The following is a 22135-nucleotide window of genomic DNA, read 5'->3' on the forward strand; positions in this document are numbered from 1 at the left end:
GAACTCGGTTATCTAGCACGAGTACTTGATAATACGACTATGTTAGAAGTGCTTTCGATTCCAACAACTCTTCTCCGATACACAATGCTCATTCCCCAAATTTCAAACAAACAAACAACGAAGCACATGCACTCGCGTGCCATAGAAAATGAGAGAATCCCCAGTGTTTTCTCACTGTGTTGACTTGCCATTAACTTGGGGAGCCCCGCATTGCGCATGTACAACAGTCCCTGAAGGCGTCGGCAAACTGAGGAGGCTCCTCCTCGACAACAGTTCCCGACCTCCGACGAGAATTCAAGCTGCCACATTGAAGAGGAACAAAAAGGCGACCTGGCAGCGGTTTCTACACTCCCTCCACTTTCTCCGGGGTAGTCACGGGATTTCAATGTTCAGCCTGCTCTTTGTAAGTACCAAATAACCCAACTAACTCAGAGGGACTGTGTTGAAACTTGTCTCTGATAAGATCGCACACCACAGGTCCGCAAGAGCCCGATTAAAAGTTGGGTTAACATATCGTTAGATGATTAGCACAACACAGGGGAGCTAAAGTAAGTTAACTACAGAGTGGTTGACGGAGCAGACGAACCACTATGTAGCCACGTTAACGCTAGCTTACAGAGCAACGGCTGGACGGCTACAATGTTGAAAACTGTGTTGACGTGTATTCATATCAGCCCTGGTTGTTTAGCCAGTCGGTGTTACCCACCCTGAATGTAGCTAACTCTGAGTCTTGGTGTGTCTCTGGACTGGTTGATAAACGTTGCTGGGGAAAAGCAAAGTGACGGAGCTAGCTTGCTAGCTATTGTAGCCACGTTAGCTTGCTATTTGGGCTAAGGTTATTTCCTAGATTACTAGTATGAAAAAATACCAACTAACATTACGACCGCCAGTATCAGTATGCAGCCATTGGCTTTTATTATTTTTTATTTTGAAACAGCACATTAGGCGTCGTATAACGCCGTGTTTCTGTTCAAACTGAACGTCGTCCGCAATTTCATAAAATAAGAGCTAATGTTACCTTTAGCTCCACAATGAGGTCTTGGTGTGTCAGTGAAGGTAGCGTTTCTCTTGGTCAACAACTAGCTTAACGGTAACGACGCTTTGGTGAACGTTTAAACTGGTGCTAGCACCATTTAAAATGTTTTGAAATATAACCAGTGGTTGTGATTTTCAGCTCCTTTTGTGGTGGTCTCGACAGACGTCGGTAGTTGTGAGCAGCTTGGCTAGGGGTAACTAGATGGCTACTGAGCTAGCTGCCTTCCGCCCTTTGTGACAAATCTTGACCCAAAGCACGGTTGACCCATTTATTTGAAGCCACATGCCAAGCTGACAATTTAACAACAAAGCGATATGGTCGGATGCTTCCTGTATGGTGATTGATATCGTGTTATGGGCGCTCGTCTGTATTGTCAAACTACTGTCATTATTGTTAACTACCCGGTTTGTCCATTAAAGTCGTCAGCCCTCCATGTAAAAATGGTTTTAACACAAAGGGTTAGGTGGGTTTATAACTGAGCCTTGTTTGGTTTTCTAAAACAGAAGCACCCGGCCATTTAGCCGTGTTGGATGAAGTGAAATGAGGAAATGCAGTTGAGGGGGAAGTTGACTAGAGCAGCTGTGACACTAAAGGCCGCAGCACATTCCCATGCCTCTCAGTTTTCAATTTATGACCTTCCAATGGTTTCAGCCTCCCCTGTGATAATAAAGTCTAGTGGACAGCTAATACAAATGAATGGCTCTGAACACTCCTACCAACATGGGTGGATGAGTCAAGTCAATGAATAACTGGTGTAACAGGTAAGCTAATTATACATTCCAGCTTATGAGTCACAGCAAGGTGACCTAATTTGCCTGCTGAGAGTATAGAAGAAGAGATGTGTTAATACAATCAGTCATCAAAACAAAGAGTGAGAGCATGGCATTGTGTAGTAGACGTTACAGAGGGATTCCCATATTTTCTTTTAAAAATGCAAGCTACATAATTGTGCCACTCTGGGTATTGCTAGCAACATGTACATGCATCTGCTTCATGTACAGACTTGCATTTCCCAACTCTGACAGAATAGCACTGTAATTCTTTATTGTGGAAGTAGGTCACACATAGTGATGACCTGCTTTATATTATGGCTAATTGACACACGATGCACGGCCCAATCTAGAAATAGCATAGCTCCGCTCAGTCCACTTGGAGTGCAGCCTGTAGCTAAAGGCAGGCCTCTGCAATGGGAAGCCCTCATTCATGAGATACCACACTGCAAGTCACGCTCCCAGTACCTGTGGGCCCAGGCTCTATGATTGGTGTTATGTTGTTTTTGTGCATGCTGGAAAACGATGAAACTGCAAGGCTCATTTAGCTGCATCTTTGCTGGACTCTGATGAAATGTTCGTCATTTCTATCTATGGTACTGCCTATATAAACTTAAACACACGCAACTTTTAAGTATTGGTCTTTTGAAGGAAATTGTAGCAAAAACTGGATTCAAACTTTAAGTAATGTCATCGTATGTTGGGCTTCCATGTTTTCTGTTTGTAACAAGCTGTATAGGTCTGACTGATGTGCTCCAGCATCGCTGTGTTCTGCTTACAAATAATTTGGTGTACGTTAAGACTGAAGTGTGTGTGTGTGATAGTAGGCCTAAATCTAGCTGGATGTCTGCATGGTATTTTACACCAACAAAAGGGTGGTTCCTCTGTCTACAGGCGGCATTAAAAAAAGGCAGTGTGACAAGAAGGGAAGTTCTCAGCCTTGGTTACCGTAACTGTGAAAGGCGAGCCCAGTGTACAGTAACATGACGCCAACTTACCAAGGAGGTTACTGGGGGAGAAGAACACCTATGTTGTAGCCTGCTGGCATTCAGCCCATCTAGCCGCAGGGTGGCTGTGAGTGTTGAAAGGCAGGGTTGAAGAGGTCCGTTCTACAGTCACTGACTTAACAGATTTGGCCAATTTAGAATCTAGTTATGCCGCTGGGTGTGTGGCTGCAGAGAGAATGGAACTGAAGCTTTGATTTTACTATGTGTTAGCTCGCTAAGACCCCTGGCTCCGGAGCGATATTGTTGTGTTGAAATAATTTTTTTTTTTTTTTGTCCTCATGTTAACACATTACGTGAAAAGCCATACATAATTATGCATTAGTAGCCATGGGCACCTTCTGTGGTTCTTGTGCTGTGTGTTGGTTAATGAATCATGCTCCGGTCGGCACGGTGTTCGTTTACTGTTGTTGCCACAGCGCTGGGATAAAGCAAAGGCACAGGCTCTGTAGCACTGGCAGTGTCTGACAGATTGACATCTCTTCTAAATGCTGCTGCAAGGCTGCCTACTGAAACTATAGCAACAGGTAGGAATAGGATCTTCCCTTTGTTATTTGTGTTTACAGCTACCTTGTCTAACAGCAGCAACCAGAGCTGCAGTTAACACCATCCCTTTGCCAAAGCATGCTATAGTAAAGGCTGTTGTTATTGTTATTAGAGCTGTTGTTTGTAGGTGTGTGTGTGTAGCTGCTCACTTTTACTGATCCAGAAAGTGTTCCAGTTTTTGAAGCAACTGTAGTGTAGAAAGTGCTGGGTTATTGCACACAAACAAGCTTGCTGTGTTTCCCTATTGCCTAGGCACTGTTTTGTCTCTCACTGGAGCTTGGCTTTTTCTCCATTTCCTTAAGCAGCTTATTAAACACACATAATTTGTGACTGCTTCTTGCAACATGACCTCAAACTAATGTGTTCATTCATTACGACCATAATAACAGCAAAGTTTCCCCACTGAGGGATCAATAAATAAATATCCTATCTTATCTTAAAAATATGGTTTTGCTAATAGGAGCTGGTGTAACAGGATATATTTTATACCTCTCATAAGGAAGTTGGATTTCATAGGTTAAAATTGTTAAGTTCATAGATCAGTGTACGCGGGCAGCCATCTACTCTGAACCCTGACCCCCTTAAAAGCTTGCACCCCCTGCTGCTTCTTCAGTTTTGCTTTGTGAATGTTCTAAGAGAGCACCATTGCTCTTCTCTGATCCCCTCACAAGGGACACCAAAAGTCCCTACAGGAGCACTTGTTGCTACTGCTGAGATAATTGTTGGTATGGCAACAGGCATCCCCTGATGCTGCTGTCAGAAGGCCGAGTTACTTTCCAAATGTCAGACGAATTGATGTCACAGCAGGACTCTGCACCTCTCGGCAAAAATGCTTGTAGACATTCTCCTGTCTGGCTCTGTCTGTTGCTGAGTGTCAGCCTCCTGCACAAACTTATTTCTATTTAAGACCATCAAGGAAATTTGCTGTTTATATTTTCTTCCCCAGGTTTATTTCAGTCACAGTAAATGTGTCCTAAATTGACCCTGGAACACATTTCTGACATCTGAATAATTAGATGAACCCACAATCCAGACACACATACACACAAGAACCCTTTTTTTTTCTCACTGTAAAACTAGTTAAGCGTCACAGGATGTGGTTGTCACTTATATGCCAGAATGGAAGGAATTGTGAACCAGTGTGTAGAAGGAACATGTTTTTATCAATATCCATAGTGCATATCTTTGCTGTACCTGATAATTTTTTGTTAAATCAATTGCTATCCATGTTTTATTAATGTGTTTGCAAACAGGTAGTGGTGTGGCTCACTGCCATGATGGCTATTTCTGGGAGATGTCGCCCTGGGTCTTGTGACATGAGATCATAACTTATCAGATGTGCTCAGAAATAGCAGAATACAGTCCCTCGACCCATTTCCCAATCACATTAGAAATCGTAGAAAGTGTACCTTTCCTGCGTTGGGGAGATTGCAGCAGTATAAAACAAAGAACCATCATGATACACATTGATACAGACGGCTATGTTAGCAGATGCATTAAAACGCATTGGTGAAAAACATATAGATGTCATAGTCATTTCAAACACGTGTAGGCGGGTGAAGAGCGATACTTTACAAGCAGCGTCTTCCTCCCGGCTGAGGCCTCACCTTAAACTATGACTTTATTGCGACATCATATCCGTGGTTGTTCTGAATGGATGAGTTTCAACAGTCACTCAGTGATCCATTGAAACATTAGGAAAATGTTCAAACAGCTGAGGCTTAAACAGGTTAATGTTTCAAGCGTTTGGGTTTTAACAAGGATGTCCCATTGAAGGTTTGTTTTCTAATATGTAATCCCAAATGTGAACAAATTATTTAATTCTGTATCAATTCTATAGACACAGGATAGAACAACTAGCTCGCTTTATTATCACAGTGTGAACTCTTAAAGGACTAAATCTTTGTCCTCGTCTGGCTGCTTCAGTTGTTTGTTTATTGTCATTAGCAGCTACAATTTCCAGTCTGCAATTTTCTACAATGCCAAGACTACATCAACTAGTCCACTTTTCCTCAGCATTAGATTTAAGGAAATATCCTAAACTAACAGTAAAATATGCTGAGGTGATTGCTTTCATAACAATGCTGCTGTATTCAACAATAATATTTTACTGTGTAAATATAAGTATTCGATCATTTGTCTAGCCTTTGTTGGAGTGCATTTTGGGCAGGATCACTTGTTTGTGTTGATCTTGCCTCCTTTGAATCAGTTTCCCTTTGTGTTCTCACTCTTAATCCATATTCAAATTATAGTCAAATGTCAGCCTTGTGTCTGACTTTGTTTCTCCTTCAAATGTAATTGTTCAGAAGACAGTGTTAAATTTTGTGTGAAGTGTAATTAAAAGTGCAGCTAGGCCACAACCAGGACAGAACAGGCTTTTGTTTGGATATGTTTTCCTCTTTTCATTCCAATTTCTAAGGTACTGAGCCCTGGTCTCTTTCAGTCCTTTCCAGAGACGGATCAGTCCTTGCCCCCCCCCCATCTCCCTTGCTCTCCCCAAAGCGCTATCAGAGGCCTTTGATCGTCACACTGTTTATCTGTGCTCACTCAGAGGCTGCAAAGCAGTGTGATAAGTGGGCTTTGCCTTGTGTAAGTGCATGCGTAGGGGGTATTCGTCTGTTCATGGAAATAGGGGGGGTAATATTCTCTCACCTCCCGTCTCCAGCCCGGTTTACAGGGACGCAAGAAGCCAGAACAACAAGTACCCTGCGGGAGGATTAGCTCCAGTCCTCTGGGAGCAGAGAGGTAACCTGTTGTGCAGAGTAGGGGATAGAACAAGGACTTACATTTACCAGAATGTGTCAAAATCATTTAGATTGGCAATAAAACAACTGCCTCCCTTTTCATCACTCAAAACTTCTGACATTTTCAGCAAAAAATTTGTTTTTCTTTTCAGTTTGTACAAAGAACTTGACCACAGATAGTGTAAGTACACAGTGAATATACAAAAGCACTAAAAGCCAATGACACAGCAAATATAATATACTCTGTTAATGTGCAACATGACACACTGAGCTACTGTCGATGTAGAGTACATTAAGTGATGAGAGCATCTCATCAAGAAGTGCACATCAGAGCTGTGTTTCACTGCCTCTGTCATGAATGTTTTTGCCATCACAGTTCTGATAAACCACAGAAACAAACGCATTATATGATATTTTAAGACGTACAAGAAATGTTGCAAAAATGTTTGTCTTTGAATACGGATGCTGGCGCTCAATGTAAACTATGTTTAGCTGTGTGAAGTTGATAAAGAGGAACAGAAAATTGACAGGCTTAACAAACATGATCTTATTTTATTTTTTTCTAATATGCACATCACGTGTTGTAACTTTGAGTGGCCCTTGCATTTTCATTTGTTGGGCATAAGTATATTCCAAAAACATGCATTTTTGGTTTTCATTTATGGTCAATTATCAGTTTCTCTCATTTAAAATGAAAGCTTTTGCTTGCATTCAATCTGCTCTAGCACATTAACAGGAAATTATGTAAATTGGACACATTTGACCAAATAGTTTCAAGAGAAAGAAACACCACCATCTACTGATTTGATATTTTGATTGAAAGCATATTGACTTGTCTTTATTTTTCATACAGACCAACAGAGTCACGGGTCAGTGGTGCAGTGTTGAAACTGCTGGTAAACTTTTAAACACATAAATATTTTAGACTTGTCAACTTAAAAGCTCTGCATCTGTACCCCAGAGTCAGTTACTCTTGTCAGGGCTTCATACTGTATCACGGCTTGTACTGTCTTTATTTACAGCCCTCCAAATGCTCTAACCTTTGTTTTAACAAGATGGCTTTCATTTGAAAATGTGCACTCTTTGCGCTTTGGAGTAACATTAAAAATGGAGCAGCAATAAGCACCATCAGTTTTGCCTTACAACGCAAACTTATTTTAAGACTCATCGAGAACTCTTAAGACATGTTGTCTTACTAGAGTTGTTATTTCAGTGGCTCACTATTGTTAAGTCATATGTCAGTACAGTTACCTTTGATTTGTCTACTTTTATTTCATGCCCTCTCTACAGACTCACTATTGTTTTGTAACAGCTTAGAAGAGGTCTGGAGACATCTAAAGTGCAGGCAGCCCTGGGGATTTTTTGTTTGTTCGTCTGTTGGGCTTGAGTGTTTCGTTCATGGAGGGTCATTCTGTACCCCAACCTATTTCTAGGCTTGATCAAACACAGTCCACCCACACACAGGCTATAACTGGAGGAATGCTTTTTTTCCCCTCTTTTTTTTTTTTACAAGCAAATGTAAAATGAACATCTCTATCAATGTCTTTTTTTTTTTTTTGATGTTCTGCTATTTTGGTTTTCTTTTTTCGAACAATATAAGATGTTTGTGTTATTAATGATCATAATCTGACACCAAACCTGTTGGATTGCATGTTTTTAAAGGTTTTTCCCAAGCACACTGTTAAATCTTTGCGGCCCTGTTACCACATTTGAGTTTTGGACTGAGAATCCCGTGCTGTCTTACACCAACGAGACGTCTTGCCCTGTGGTTTTCCATTTCAAAGTACCACTACTCAAAGTGGGGAGCCTGTTTATCTTCAGGGTCTGTGGTAATAGCCCTGTGAAAGGCACAGGTTTATTATATTTCAGACTGAGATTACCTCAAGCCTGAGTCAGACTGTCTGTGCATGGCTCTACCTGGACACTGTAAACACAGACATGACCATTTGTGACTCATGTCCCAATTACAAGGCTCTGATTAGGTGACCAGGTAGCCTTTTCTGTTTTGCTCACATTCAGTGATTGTATTTTGCTGTGCTGCTTGTTGTCCACTCATAAATGTTGAAAATGTTCCAACTTTACACAACCATATTCACTATACACCCTATTTAGACCTTGAACAAAAAGTTACTGAATTCAGCTTTGAATCTTGATTCATTGATCTACTAGAATAGATGCAAAAAGGCTTACTGTACCTGCTCTATAATGTTTTTTCCTTTTATATTTAAGGTAGTATTTATCAAATATATTTGAAGAGACAGAGGACATTTTCTCGATGGCATGGGAAATTTTATCCATGTATTTTTAATATTGACTATGCTTATCAATAATACAGCTGATGTACTCTGGTCGGCTGGTCGATATGCTCTTGTCTGACCAGGACAAATGCCTTCTTAATCCATTATTTTCATGTATTTGTGCAGCAGTAATGTAGTTCACCACTAGCTGAGGATTGGCAATGGATTGATGGGGCTGATTGATATGAGATGAGCACAAAGAAGAAGAATACGGAGCAAAAGAAGTGTCAACACACACATTTTCTTCTCAGCACAGTGGTGTAGTAATCCACCCCCAATCAACCAATGATTGGTTGAAGAGTAGGCTTAAATTTTCATTAGACCAAGCTTTTTCTTGGCTGACTGCAGCCCTAATTAATAAAGCTCTTGATTTCGATATTTTTCTCCTTAAATTTTCTTAATTGGAAGTCCATTACATCTAGTTCAAGTGTATTGCTGGTTGCAGCTTTATATACATTTATTGCGATTGAGCAAGTGAACAAAACAAAGAAAATTGCAACACCCAACTGGTTGTCCCTGGATAAACAATTTTCTGGAGTCTGAGGTTCGGTGAAGGTGCTCGTAGTGGTGGCAATATTTTCCACACAGCTCTAATTAAGCTCTGCCACACCGACCCTTCCCTACCCTCACGGCGGGTGAAGCAATGAAGGTGCCATTCTCAGAAAAATTTTTAATGGACTTGTACTAGTTCTTCCCTGATCCATGACTACATTCTAAGAAACCCATGGGCGGGCACGTTATCAGAGTTGAGTCAACAAAGTGTGAGGCCACACAGAGTATACTGTCTTAAAGTATTGCTCTCAGACTGAGACTCAGTTTCCAAACCCCGGGAGTGTGCAACAGTTTAGGGTCTCTGCTGGAGTTCAGTTTTGCATATGAGCCTCTATCTCTCAATGCTGTCTTGTCCCGGCATGCCTGGGGATTTTAGTGTCTTGCTTGTAACACTCTATGAACTCTTGAGGCTCACAAAAAAGGATTAGAAGTTTAACTAGTGTCAGTCATTGTAGTTTTGCGTGTGTGTTTGGTTTCTTGCTGGCCTGTCTGTTTGTCTTTGTGTGTTTTCAAGTCTGACTGATGGCGAGGGAGAGTTGTGCACACTATTTCCTTTATCTGTGTGCTGTTTGCTGAATGGTGTGGTGACCTGTTACCATACCCCACATTGACAGGCCCCTTCTGTCTTGGATAGTGCCCCCAACCTGTGGGTTGATTGAGTTTGCATACTTTGTTGCCATGAAAGCCTGTTGCACTCTTGCTGTCACTCTTGTGAACATTGAAAAGTTGGGATGCTTTTCCTGTTAATGTTGTTATTTGAGTCCCGCTAACATGCAAAAAGAGATGAAAACCAGTCATGCCTGCATGTGGTATTTCATGATGCAGCTGCACCTTCACACAAGGTTAATTTCTCATTTTTCAAAACGGTGCAGGCTTTCACCCGACCTACGTGTGTTTTCTGCCACCATCTTAACGCATAGATTCAGGTTGTGAAAGTAAACCGATTGCAGTAATCATTGCGATCGAAGAGTAGTGTGACACTAACCAAGCATGACACTTAGCTTTTGGTGTATGCAGCAGCTGAGCTTGCCTCCATACCACAGTTTTTAGGTGGACTAGAGACCGTTTGTCTGGCCCACACCCAAATTTGACACCAACTTCCACACTAAACCAATTGTACCAAGGTCAGCAAAAATGCCCCCTGGTCCAGAAAGACCTCTTCAGTTAGCTGAAGTATGAAAAGTGGCCGTGCGTTGTCATCAGCAAGGCTGTTTGTAAAAAGTTGGGCTCTGTTCAACTTTTCCCTTTCACCAAGACCCCAACCAGCCATTGCTGTTGTGTCCCAGCACTCATTTCAAATGAATGAATAGCAGTTTCTTCATCTCTTGTTGGCGTGGTTGGTGTGAGCACACAGTAACGTCGAGGACAGCTCCTCTTTGAGGCGAGATCCTCCCACCCAGCCTATCAACAGCATTGACGTCACTACAAGGAACCAGCTGGACCATTGGGCAGGTGTGATCCTGTTTTTTATCTCAGCCATAGTCACAGCCAAGCTCTTGGCTTGACTTTTGTTTTTGATTGTTTTTACTTTTTTTTTTTTTGCTTTCTTTCTCACTTATTTAATTTTGCTTATCAGTTGTTGTGTCCTCTTGATGATTTTTCTTCACATCTTCACCGATTTCTTCACATTGCTATTCCTCTGTCCCTGTCCTCCTTGACATTTGTAACCATATCGGTTATCTTGTATTTAGCATTCAGAGGCCACCGGAATGAAGATATGCCTCTGTGACACTTGGCCCTATTTCTATTCCCACTGATTCATGGCTTCTGTAAGTCTGACTGCAACTGTCAGTGGATTCCTCTTGATTCTCCTGCAAATTTCAGATCAGTGCTAGTTAGATCAGACATTTGAAAGCAGAGTGCGGTGCCTCCCTGTCACCTTGTATTTATGCATGTATTTGTTTTTATGAAAGCACATCGCCTACATAAATAGTCTGAACAAGACACTGAAAGGAGAAGTGTGTGCATTGGGTGTTGCAAGCAGGTGGGTTTCCTTGTACCGGCCACGTTGCTCTCCCTCCAAAGAGAACAGGGCTTTCTCCGTCCTCCCCCTCACCGTCCGTCCTGCCACGGATGACAGGCATTCCCCCTGCACCGTGACTCTGCTCCCATACAGCAAAGTAGCCCTCCAGCTGCTTAAAGGCAGCACAGTCTGGTCATGCCTAGTCTGGCTCCAGACAAAACATGAGCGAGACTCAGGCACAACCTCAGACCACTAGACAGGGTTGCACGTAACAATAACATCTTTCACAAGGGGGGAAGAAGATGGACTCAGACATTCCGCATTTTGTGTGAAATTCTGACGTTTTGCCACCATCCAGTCTGTATATTTTATGTCGAGGTGTGTGTGTGTGTGTGTGTGTGTGTGGTTGGTCTAATTTTAGACCAACCACCCCCACCCTTGGGGCAAATGTATTACCCAAGACAGCTTGTGACTATCACCATGCTTATGCACTTGGTGTACATGTATATAGTACTTGTGGTGCAAGATTGGCCACCTGACAGCTATCAGGTGTCAACAAGAGCTGCCCACGGCCTTCACTCTACAATTATGGAGTCCCATCGCAGTAAAACGCTTAACAATGTGAAAGGCTTTCAATTAGCACTCCCACTGCAGCAGTTCATTCTGTCTCCATGCACTTTAGCTGCGATTACTTTACAACTTCCACCGATTCCTGTTCCAATTTATTGCTGATATTTTGAGCAATGGAAAATATGTACATGTTTTTCATTCATTTCGAGCTTAAACCTGACATGGCTTTATACTTCACCACACAGATATCCTAAAATGATGAGTTAGCAGTTCCAGGATACCCATGCCCCGATTCCCAGTCTTTTGCGACTTAATCACCTGTTTAGGTTTTTGTGTCCTTTTTTATGTTCTGAGATACAGTGGCCCTCATCAGCCAGCACTGCTATTCTCTGCTGTCTCCTCTCTGCTCTCTCCTCCTGCTCTTTCTCCTTAGTCACTGTACGAGACTTTGGAGACTTCTGGGAGAGGCCAGCTGATTTGGGAAGATCTCCCCATCGACTCTCGTCAGACTCTCTCTCCCTGCCTCCGTTCCCTCCTCCTTGCAGTGCTGCTGCAACAGTAGAACACGTGACAAGGAACAGGGCACCAAGGGAGCTTTCTCTGGGCTGCTGTGTGGGCCTCTGCCTTTACTCAGTGACCTTTCTCCCAGTTTAGCATATATACTTGCGCACAGAAGGCCGGATGTAACCCAAATATAGGCTACTTTTAACACGTGTGTTTTCTGATATTTGTTTAGTATTGATGCACCTGCCACAGTGAGGTAATAGATCCCACAGCAAGAGATGGTTGCTTTCGTGGTACCTGCCACTGTAACTCCACCACCCTCACTGATGGGATGCTGGACATTGATGTTTTTTTGTTGTTTTTAATATGTTGCAAACTTTAATTTAGTGGAAAAAGTGCCATTTGGTTAAAGTTATTTATACAAAGCTTGGAATTGGTCATTTGAGGTTGAACAGGTCATTTAACCTGTTGTTTTGCAGCTGTGCCAAGGTGATCAATACAATGACTGTAGAGCTGAGATGCAGCCAATAACTCAAAGTTGACAGTTTTTAACTATTTTAGACATTTAAGACTGACCAATGAAACAATGAGCAGATTAATCCATAATGGAAATAGTTGAATTGATCATGATGCCATCCCATCTGTTTTTGACACAGCTGAACGTTGCTGGCTGGCTTTTCAAGGCTTTTGTTTCCACTGCTTCTTGTTTCCTGTGTGGTTAAACATGTGTCTGCCTCGACAAACATTTGATGCGTGTGTGTGTGTTTGTGTTTGTTTTGTTCTTCCTGCATCTGTGCAGTGTGTAACACCAGAACCAGTTTGCATATTTCAGAGTGATTTGCATCCGTTCCTAGCCACTGGCAAACGGCTGGGCAGGCCTGATGTTGCCACATGTCCCTGTTGATAAGCTCGCTCAAGACTGTATACAGTAGACTTTATCTGTCTCCATCGCATTAATGCAGGAGAAATGTGTTGAATTTAAAGAGTTAATCATGGCGAGAGTGGCAACCAGTGTAGATAGCACTGAAGATGGTCCCATACACACTGATTGCAGTGTACAAGGGGTGGAATATAGATTGATTTACTTATGTGTTTTTTTATTATTATTTTTTTATGATTCCTTAATTGCTGGGCTGACATCATGCACTGCACTAGAAACTCGACAGCGACTCGTCAGTGGAGACAAACACTGTTAACTCTGTCCCAGTTCATGGTAGCAGGACAGAGCTAACGCTGAAGCATAGCACTCAGTCTGCAGTTTATACCACTTCCCTACTGGGGAGGAACTGACTTAAGGTCGAGTCTCTCTCTCTTCCCCACTGTTAGCCACCGCTGGGGTTTTCTCGGCACTTCCATGTTAACCGGTGTTGATAATATTTATTTTTGCTGCTTGGGAGCACTTAGTGGTGCTACATACTTACCGATGACCACCACCACCTAGTTTGATTAAATAAACATTGAATAAACTACCCAGAGGTTCAGCGAAAACAAAATGTTAACTAACCCTAAAACGTGAACTTATTAAAGTATTCTATTGAACGTGTACATTTGATTTACCACAATTCTATATAGCAACGATGTTGCCGACATTAAAAGTAAGACTGACTGACGTGATGTGTATTGTTTTTGGAAATATGCCACATGATATAAGATCTTTAGAAGTGTGTCATTTATGTATTTATCCTCATGGTCCTATGTTAAACGAACTAATAAATTAATAATCACAAGTAGATTTTCTGAATTCTTGAAAATAGTGTATCACCCATGACTATTACAGTGCAATAGCGATGTTTGTGACTGCTCGTTTCCCACCTAGCCCAGATGTTCTTCAGTTCCTGTATATACTTTGAAATGGTGTTTTGTCTGCCTCTTGGAAACCCTACTATTGGCCTCATTTAAAACACAGACTGTATGAAGTCACTTTGTGCGTTTGGGCAACCATCCACAATCCAGTTGCTTTTCATCTTTTAGCATAAGCTGTCATTGTGGTGTCCTTGGCGTGTCTGTTGGCTCTTTTGTTCTGCAGCGTTTTCTCCATGTTTCCGTCTCTCCTAACTGTCCGCTCTTGCTTCCAGAGACAGGTTGCGCAGGAGACAAGCACATGTTAAATGCCCCCTCTTGCACCTCGTCCATACCTTGTCACTTCCAGAGATTTAGAAGCAAACAAGCCTTTAAGTCTGGCCACGCTTTTTGCCAAGCTTCAGCTGTCTGCATGCAGCAATGCCACATTGTGTTCAGTGCTGCTCAGAGGCGGTAATTAAAGGCGTCATGGAGGATCTCGGCCATCACGCAAGGCAAAAAAAAAAATCAAGGCTGTTTTTAGTGCCCTTGTGGCTGTTGCCAAGTATAAAAGATGGAGGGGAAGATAGAAATTTCTAGTGGAGAGTGGGTTGATGCATCCCTTTGACAGTGGCTCTGTGGTTGGCAGAGAGGATAAGTGACAGTAGGGTAGTGGGTGGAAGGAAAAGAGGAGTTGGTGTGGCTTTGAAGAGTGGCATTGAGTTGCAAAGACATTGTTTCGTTCTTTTCTTGGGTTAACTAGAAATTAAACAGGTGGGCTTGGGAGACAAAACCACTGTGATACATAACGTGTTACAGGGAACTTGCATGTCCTGAGTGAGTTGTGACTGAGTGAAACAGGATTGAAGAGAGAGTCACAGAGCACATAGTCCTGTGTCAGTCTCAAGGAGGTGAAAAGAGAGAGCGTGGGATTGAAACGCCGAGGCCGTTTGAAGCTTTGCCCACCCTGCAATCCTCACCTTGTGACTACTGCCTGTGACACGGTGCTGAAGTCCAAGCCCTTTCTCTCCGCCTCCCTCCCACCACTCTGTGTACGTGGTAGGCGTGGCGATAGCCGGCTCTCGTCATCCACTTTCCCTCTACTCGCCTTCCACCCTCCCCTCCCCTCCCTTCCCACCCTCCGCCCCCTCCCATGTTGCTCTGAGACGGTTCCAGCCAGTTTGTGGCGGCTGGGTTTAGACTGTCAAGGACTTGGCAGAGTTTGACTGACTGCTCCCTGGCTGGTTACAGACCAGACATTACCTGTTCTGTAAGACACCCTTTGTGAAATCCGTGTGTGTGTGCTACTTTAAGAGTGTCTCGTGATTTTTCAGACCAATATTAGAAATTTAATCTGTATAGTTGCGCTGTCTAAATTAAACCCCAGACCTGTATTTACTCCCTGTTAAAAAAGGTACTTGTGCTTCACAAAATTACCTTATTTCTACATGAATAGAATAATATGAAAAAAATCCAGGTGCCCCAAACTTGAACTATACAGATCGGAGTTTGTTCTGTGATAAAACTATGTTGGGCTTATGATAATAAATGTATTGACATTAGCATACAGAGGGCATATAAACCAGGCACAACCAAGGTTTTTTGTCTGTTTGCCAAAGCAAATATCTAACTGATCAGTTGTCAGTGTGACCAGTGAAATCAACTTGCCTGCTACAGCTTGTTAAAACCTGGTCATTATGTTATTAAAATAATGGCTCTTGCGATTTAAAAATTTGACTCGATGTACTGTAAGTGTGCGCTCTGCCATTGAAATGACCATCACCTCTCTCTCGTCTCTCTCGACAGGGTTTCTGTGTTGACTTGAGCCGCACCTATATGGCGTGTGTGAACGGAGAATTTTGCCAGGCACAGCACCTCACCTCTGTGGAGAAGTGAATCGGCCGCCCCCCGAGGGACTACGCTACCCAGAAACCCCCGTGACTGCCAGCACGCTAGGAACTGCTGACTCTTCCAAAGGCCCCCTGGGATATTGCGTAGTCCTTGGCCCGACTGCCCTGCCTTGTCCCAACCAATACGAAAAATCTTTGCTTTCCACTTTCTCCTTGAACAGCCAATCACAAACAGCTCTCCTGAATGGGGTAAACTGATTGGATGACTCCTGGATAGTCTCCTCATCTTTTTTCTTTTTCTTTTTTTTCCTTTTAAATTTTTTGGTTTTGTATTAATTCATTTTTTTTTACATCCCGGAGTACTGTGGACTAGTTTATCCTTTTTGTTACCTTTCTCTGTGTACATCATCCCATAGCTGAACACCTGTTGTCCTCCTGACCCCATCCGTCTCCACGTGTTGTCATTTTTATTTATTCTACCCTTTCCTCAATACATAAATCTCCTAGCAGTCTTTGCTGAGTTCTGAGCCAAAAGTCGCTTTTGTTTTGTAAGAGTATTGTATTGTAATTGTTTTTTAAGCCGTCTCGCCAACATGAACCGCCCCGCTGCAGTCGAGATTGCCTACGAGTGCATGAGGTTCCTCATCACCCACAACCCCACCAATGCCACGCTCAACAAGTTCACCGAGGTACGCCTGCATCTGCCTGTGTTCGCATCTGTCTGCGTCTGTATGCAAGCCGTCTGTCTGAAACCCGCTCTGTTTCGATGTCTGCCAGGAGCTGAAAAAGTTTCATGTGAACACACTGGTGAGAGTTTGTGATGCCACCTACGATAAGGCTCCAGTAGAGAAGGAGGGGATACAGGTTGTGGTAAGAGTTCACTAACACACACATACACACCTGTGGCAGCCTTTCTTCCTGTATGCTTGTATCCTTGCTTACACAGTCACACACTCCGTCCTCTTTTTGTCTCCTCTAGGACTGGCCGTTTGATGACGGTGCCCCTCCTCCCACCCAGATTGTGGACGACTGGCTCAAGCTGCTCAACACCAAGTTTCGAGAGGAACCTGGCTGCTGCATCGCTGTGCACTGTGTGGCAGGGCTTGGCCGGTGAGTGGCTAACTGCATTGTTTTCTCTAGAGATGTGACAATAACTCAAGAGGCAGCGCTGATTGTTTGGACTGTTGCACGGTCAATTTTTAATGGGCCACTGGTCTAAAACGCAAACTGCTATTTAACAAGCCAACTGTATTGAGTTCTGTAACATAAATTATGGTTCTGTTAGAAACATTAGACTCCTTTTGTAAGATACAAAGACTCCAGTGGCCGATATGTCAGGTTTATGGGAAAGCAGGTGTATGGACGTTTAATCTAAAGATTCTCCATCCATGCAGTTCGTGCTCCTTATCCGATGGTAACAGGCCATTCCAAACATTGTTCCTGCCAGCCCCGTCCTTCAGCCTCTCCTGGGGGATCCTGGGTGTACTATCTGTTCAGTCACTTTATTGTACTATAAACTGCTTCTGGTCCTAGTTTACTTTCCATTACAGCAGAAATGATTCTCCTTTTTTTGCTAAGAAAATCCAGTAATTCTGTCCTGTAGACCGTCCCAAAAATCTGTAAAAAAATTTATTACGTTTCCTGGTAACCCAACCGATACCGAGGGAGTACGAGGGAGCGCAACATTATGTGAAAATGAAAATTGCCAAAGACGGTTGGAAATGTGAAAGATAGAGACTGAAACTGACTGACTGAAAAATGAGTTGTACATAGAATATGTACAATTCAGTCATATTTGTTTAATTTTGTTCCTTATCCACTTTTTAGTCATCGGTTTCTCAGCGGCAGCCACAGGGTGTTTAATGGGCCTGGCTGTTCCCTGGTATAATGCCGCCCATTTGACTTAATCTCTCACTTTCTCTTTCCCCGTCCTGTTAGCGTTATCTGTTGAGTGTGCTGCTGCTGTTAGGGTGCTTAGTCCATTTCATCCCCTCCTGCACCAAAGTGACTCCAGAGAGATATGTGCCACCTGTGAGGCTCAACACACACACACGCACACGCACACGCACACGCCACAGAAAACATTAATTGAATGTTAAAGTGTCTAAATGAGTCAGTTTTTCTCCCTTAACCACTTGTTGCTGCTTCAGTATTTTTCACACATGCTACGCTGCACCCGCGTGCCCGTCCCCTGTCCCCCTGTGACTCAAACGTTAAACATACACCATCGACTGATTCAGCATCTCGACTGGCTGTCCTCTCCTCCTGCTCCCTTTAGCGCTCTGTAAATATACAGTCATCTGATTAAGTTATCTATCGTCAGTGACAAGTCTGTTGCTGTTTCCTCCGCAGACTTGAAAAAGGAAAGCCAATTACATTTTGCATGTGATCCGCCTGTTGGTCATGAGGTTGCACAGGCGATGGGTCATATTCGCACAGCAACGTGACAGTGAATTACAGAAGAGTTAAGCCGAATAACAACAGAAGTGTGAAAACAAAGGAGGCAGAAGCACATGACGTGGGCGAGCTGGTGTGAAAATGTCTTTCCTGACCACAAACGCACAATAAGCCAATCCATTTCTCAATGGCTTTCAGGGTTTCACATTGCTGTGGCATTCTGGAGGTTGTATAATTGCAGTATTGGTTAGACTGGCATTTTCTGAATTCAGCTCCTCTTCTCCCCTGTCCTGTGTTTACTGCAGCCATCTGGCTTTTCCGTAGCTTTTCAGTCTGATCTGCTTTACACCAGCCAACATTCACTTAAGGACCTCAGTGTGGGAGGCTGCAGCTATGTGCCTTGTTGTTGTTTGTCCTTTCTTTAACGATATTCTCACCCCTCCTGCCGCACTATCACGCTGTTTTTTTTTTTTTTCCTTCCCTTTTTACTTTGTCATTTTCTTTCTTGCATACTATCCCTCATGAATTTTGTGTGAGAGAAAAGCCTCTCCAGGAAATGCTCTGTCAGCACTGAGATTTGACCCGTCAAAGTTGCCCAGGAAGTTTTCATATTTATTTTTTTTCTCACTCTATCTCATCTAGTGAGAAAGGAGAAGGTTGTCTCACTGTAACTTATCACAGTATTCTGGGTGTGTGTGTGCTTGGCTCGGGGTGTGAGCACGGCGCCCCAGCAGGGCGACAGTGAACTTGTGCACCCCTGTTCATTTCCCAGGCCTTTTTCCCAGGTTCACCCCCCCCCACACCTTCCCTCTACCATATTACTATGTAACCATGTGAACTTCAGCATTTAATCTGTTCTACCTCTCTCCTCCTTTTGATTCTCTCACTGTTTCCTTCAACTCGTCCACTGGATCTCTTCACCTCTCAGAGCTCCAGTCTTGGTGGCTTTAGCCCTCATTGAGTGTGGGATGAAGTACGAGGATGCTGTGCAGTTCATAAGGCAGTAAGTACCCTCCCTACTTTGATACTTGGAGGTTTTAATAAAGATTGGGTCTGTAAATGGTGCTGTGTGTGTGTGTCTGAATAGAAGCAGAGTATATGTGGGAAAAAGTGAATTTTGGTGTTTGTGTGTTTTAATGTCTGCAAAATACCAGAAGTTGGTAACTACAGTTCTGCAGTCAGGTGCCACCACTAGGAACAAAAGTGTACTCTGCAAAATGTGCACTTCTAAAGGAATAGTTCAAAATTTTGGAATTTACACTTATATGCATCTTGGCTGGCTGGAAGTTACTGCTCCCAGCTGAGACATTGTTTGACACGTAAATGGCAAATTGTCTTTTTTGTACTTTGATTTTTTTTGTTTTTGTGCAGGCTAAACAAACAAGATATAATGTGTTAATTGTTGAGCTTTGGAGGTGCTGGGAGGTGGATTTTATTGCCTTTGCACAGAGCCAGGCTCACTTTTCCACCCTGTTACCAGTCATGGTTTTTATGCTACGCTAGCCAGCTGCTATCTGTAGCGTCATAATTAAAAGACAGAAGGGTATTGATCCTCTGATATAAGTGCCAGAAAGCAAATGAGTGTATTTTCCAAAATGTCGAACTCATCCTTTGATCCCTTCAGTAATGGTTGTACTGTTTGCTATAGCATGAGTTTATTTTCCTACTGTAGTGGATGTCATTGTTTCTGACTCTTTCCCTCCTTTTTTCCCCCTCTTCTTGTCATAGGAAGAGACGCGGAGCCTTCAACTCCAAACAGCTTCTTTACCTCGAGAAATACAGACCTAAAATGCGTCTGCGGTTCAAGGATACCAACGGCCACAACTGCTGTGTGCAGTAGGCTGCCTGTCAGTGCATCTTTCTTATGCGCATCTAGTGGGGAATCTTCCAACAAGGGGAGATGGAGAAAAAAAAAAAAATGAAGAGAGTGCTATCAGTAATTATTGTGATGATTTGTTAACACTGAGTCATGGTTAATTGATCAGAGAGCAAGCGAGTGATCGAATGAATGAAACCAGATCTGGGGATCCACCAGCCGAACCAATGAATGGAAGGTCAAAGCACACAGATAGGCCCGCCTCCCGGTTATACTGTTCAACCACGGGCCAGAATTCAACCAGAGTCCATCCTGTTTTTTGTTTTTTTTCTTTTCTTTTGTTTCAGTTGTGATCATGGGATAACATTTTCCATTTTGTGAATTATTATTTTTACACAAACAATGGTGAAGAGAAGATGTAATGTCAAATGATATTCTGATTTTTATTTCCACTAATTATTGATATTATGATTAGGCCAGAATAATGTACCTTTTTAAAAAAAAAACAAAAAAAATCTTTTTAAACTTTGAACACATTGTGACAGTCCAGTTTGGTATTGGGTGATTTTATTATTTTATTTTTATTTTATTTTTTATTTTTTTGCACAAAAACTCAAAAGATCACCTGAAAATGCAGTAATGTTTTTCCTTTTTACCCTTCACTTGCTTTAAAGTCACTTTCAGTTTAGGGATTCACTGAGTTTGAATATGTCTGCAATATTTATTCACAAGATATGATATGTGTGGCAGTTATGAGTTTGGCAGGGGCAAGGACACTTTGTTATCCAATAGTTTTTTTTTTTTTTTAATCCTTTGAGAGCCATGTCTTTTTTTTTTTTTGTTTTTTGTTTTTTTTTAAACCTTGTTGGAGTGCAATAAAATCAGTCCACCTCAGATAAACCCACCAAACCCTGCTGTGAACATCTTACACAAACACACACGCACACACATGGACACACTTCAGACACACACCCAGGCAGTTAAACAGGAAAAAACAAGCACCCACAACAGGTGCTTGACCTGCTTTCATTCATTAAATGGGCTACAATAGGACTTCCCTATATATGCATATTTAAACTCTTATACACAGAGCCTAAGATCCAACCTGAAAGACAACGTGGAGAAGAATGAAAATGGTCAGTTTTTTATCATTGTACCCATTTTGAAAACATCCCCAATTCGTATTGGTTCTTTAAAGATAAATAAATTGAAATAAAAAGCATACATGTGTCTGTTCTCTGCCTCCTCTCTGGTTTTGAAAATCTGCGTGTCGTCTGTCAAATGATTTTGTGGTTAATGTTTCTAAAGCGGGGGCGGTAGGTGTGGACAAGTTTGTACTACACGTGGGCAGGTCATTGAACTCAGCATCGACACTTCAAACAAGCTCGTCCTGCTCATACTCATCAGACCTTAAATCAATAGTCTATTTTCTTAAAGTCAAAGTTAAGAGCAGGAATTTGTTGTACCAGTCCTCGTGACAAAATGTCATCTCTTTTATCCTGTTCAGAAAATGAGCGACAATGCTGTCACCTTGCACTTGGTGATGAACACATTCTGTGTTTCCCAGACAGTGCGTGCTCATTAGGCATGTCAGTCAAAGCCTGCCCTACATGTCCTTCCCCCAGCAGAGAGTGAGTCAGCACCACGTGGAGGCCACAGAACACCGTGGTACTGAGAACTGACTCACAACCACTACTAGTAATCACGAAGCCAGTCAATACCTGAACAGATCCATAGTGCCCCCTCTGCTGCTCGCATGCTGTCATGGCTGGAGTACTGCCTCACATCATGTCAGGACATGTTGACAGTGGGCGCTGAAATGTGCAGATAAGTTAACATAAACTGGGAAATTGAGCGAAAGCAATGACCAGTGGCAGTTGATAATTGGATGTAGCAACGCCTGCAGTTAAAAGCATAGCAAGTGCCTCCGTGGCATGTCGATCCCTGATGTGTTTTTGGTATGCAACTCATTAATTCACTAATCTCTGGACCTGACAAGAAGCACTGGGGTTGACATGTTTGTCACTGCCTGTAACTGCAGCGGAACCACAAACAAATTAGCTCATGTTACCAGCTCAGTGCTGCGGAACCTGCTTTCAATAACATGAATTTCATCTACAGTGAAAAACACGACAAAGCGTCTGATTTAAATCAGGTTTTTGCTGTTGTTATTGAAGTTAAGAAGCTTTGTTCATTGTCGTGTGACCGACAGCATGACAGCCTGAAGTGGTGTCGGTTCAAGGAGCCGACTGTTTCCTCCCAGATGCCCCTAAACAGGCCCTACATTTGCCAGTTGAGTTCTTTTGG

At 42.7% G+C, this 22135-nt stretch overlaps 1 protein-coding gene across 1 annotated transcript; it reads left to right on the forward strand.

Moving 5' to 3' along the window:
- The first annotated feature begins 298 nt into the window (after nt 1–298).
- On the forward strand, nt 299–21050 carry ptp4a2b (protein tyrosine phosphatase 4A2b). Its single transcript, XM_070846170.1, has 7 exons — nt 299–403; nt 15572–15864; nt 16196–16304; nt 16393–16485; nt 16595–16725; nt 18941–19015; nt 19741–21050. The coding sequence occupies exons 2-7, from the start codon at nt 15860–15862 to the stop codon at nt 19850–19852; spliced, it is 525 nt and encodes a 174-aa protein (XP_070702271.1). The 5' UTR covers nt 299–403; nt 15572–15859; the 3' UTR covers nt 19853–21050.
- Nucleotides 21051–22135: the final 1085 nt, after the last annotated feature.

The sequence above is a fragment of the Pempheris klunzingeri genome, chromosome 16 (assembly GCF_042242105.1).
Source record: "Pempheris klunzingeri isolate RE-2024b chromosome 16, fPemKlu1.hap1, whole genome shotgun sequence".
Lineage (NCBI taxonomy): Eukaryota > Metazoa > Chordata > Actinopteri > Acropomatiformes > Pempheridae > Pempheris > Pempheris klunzingeri.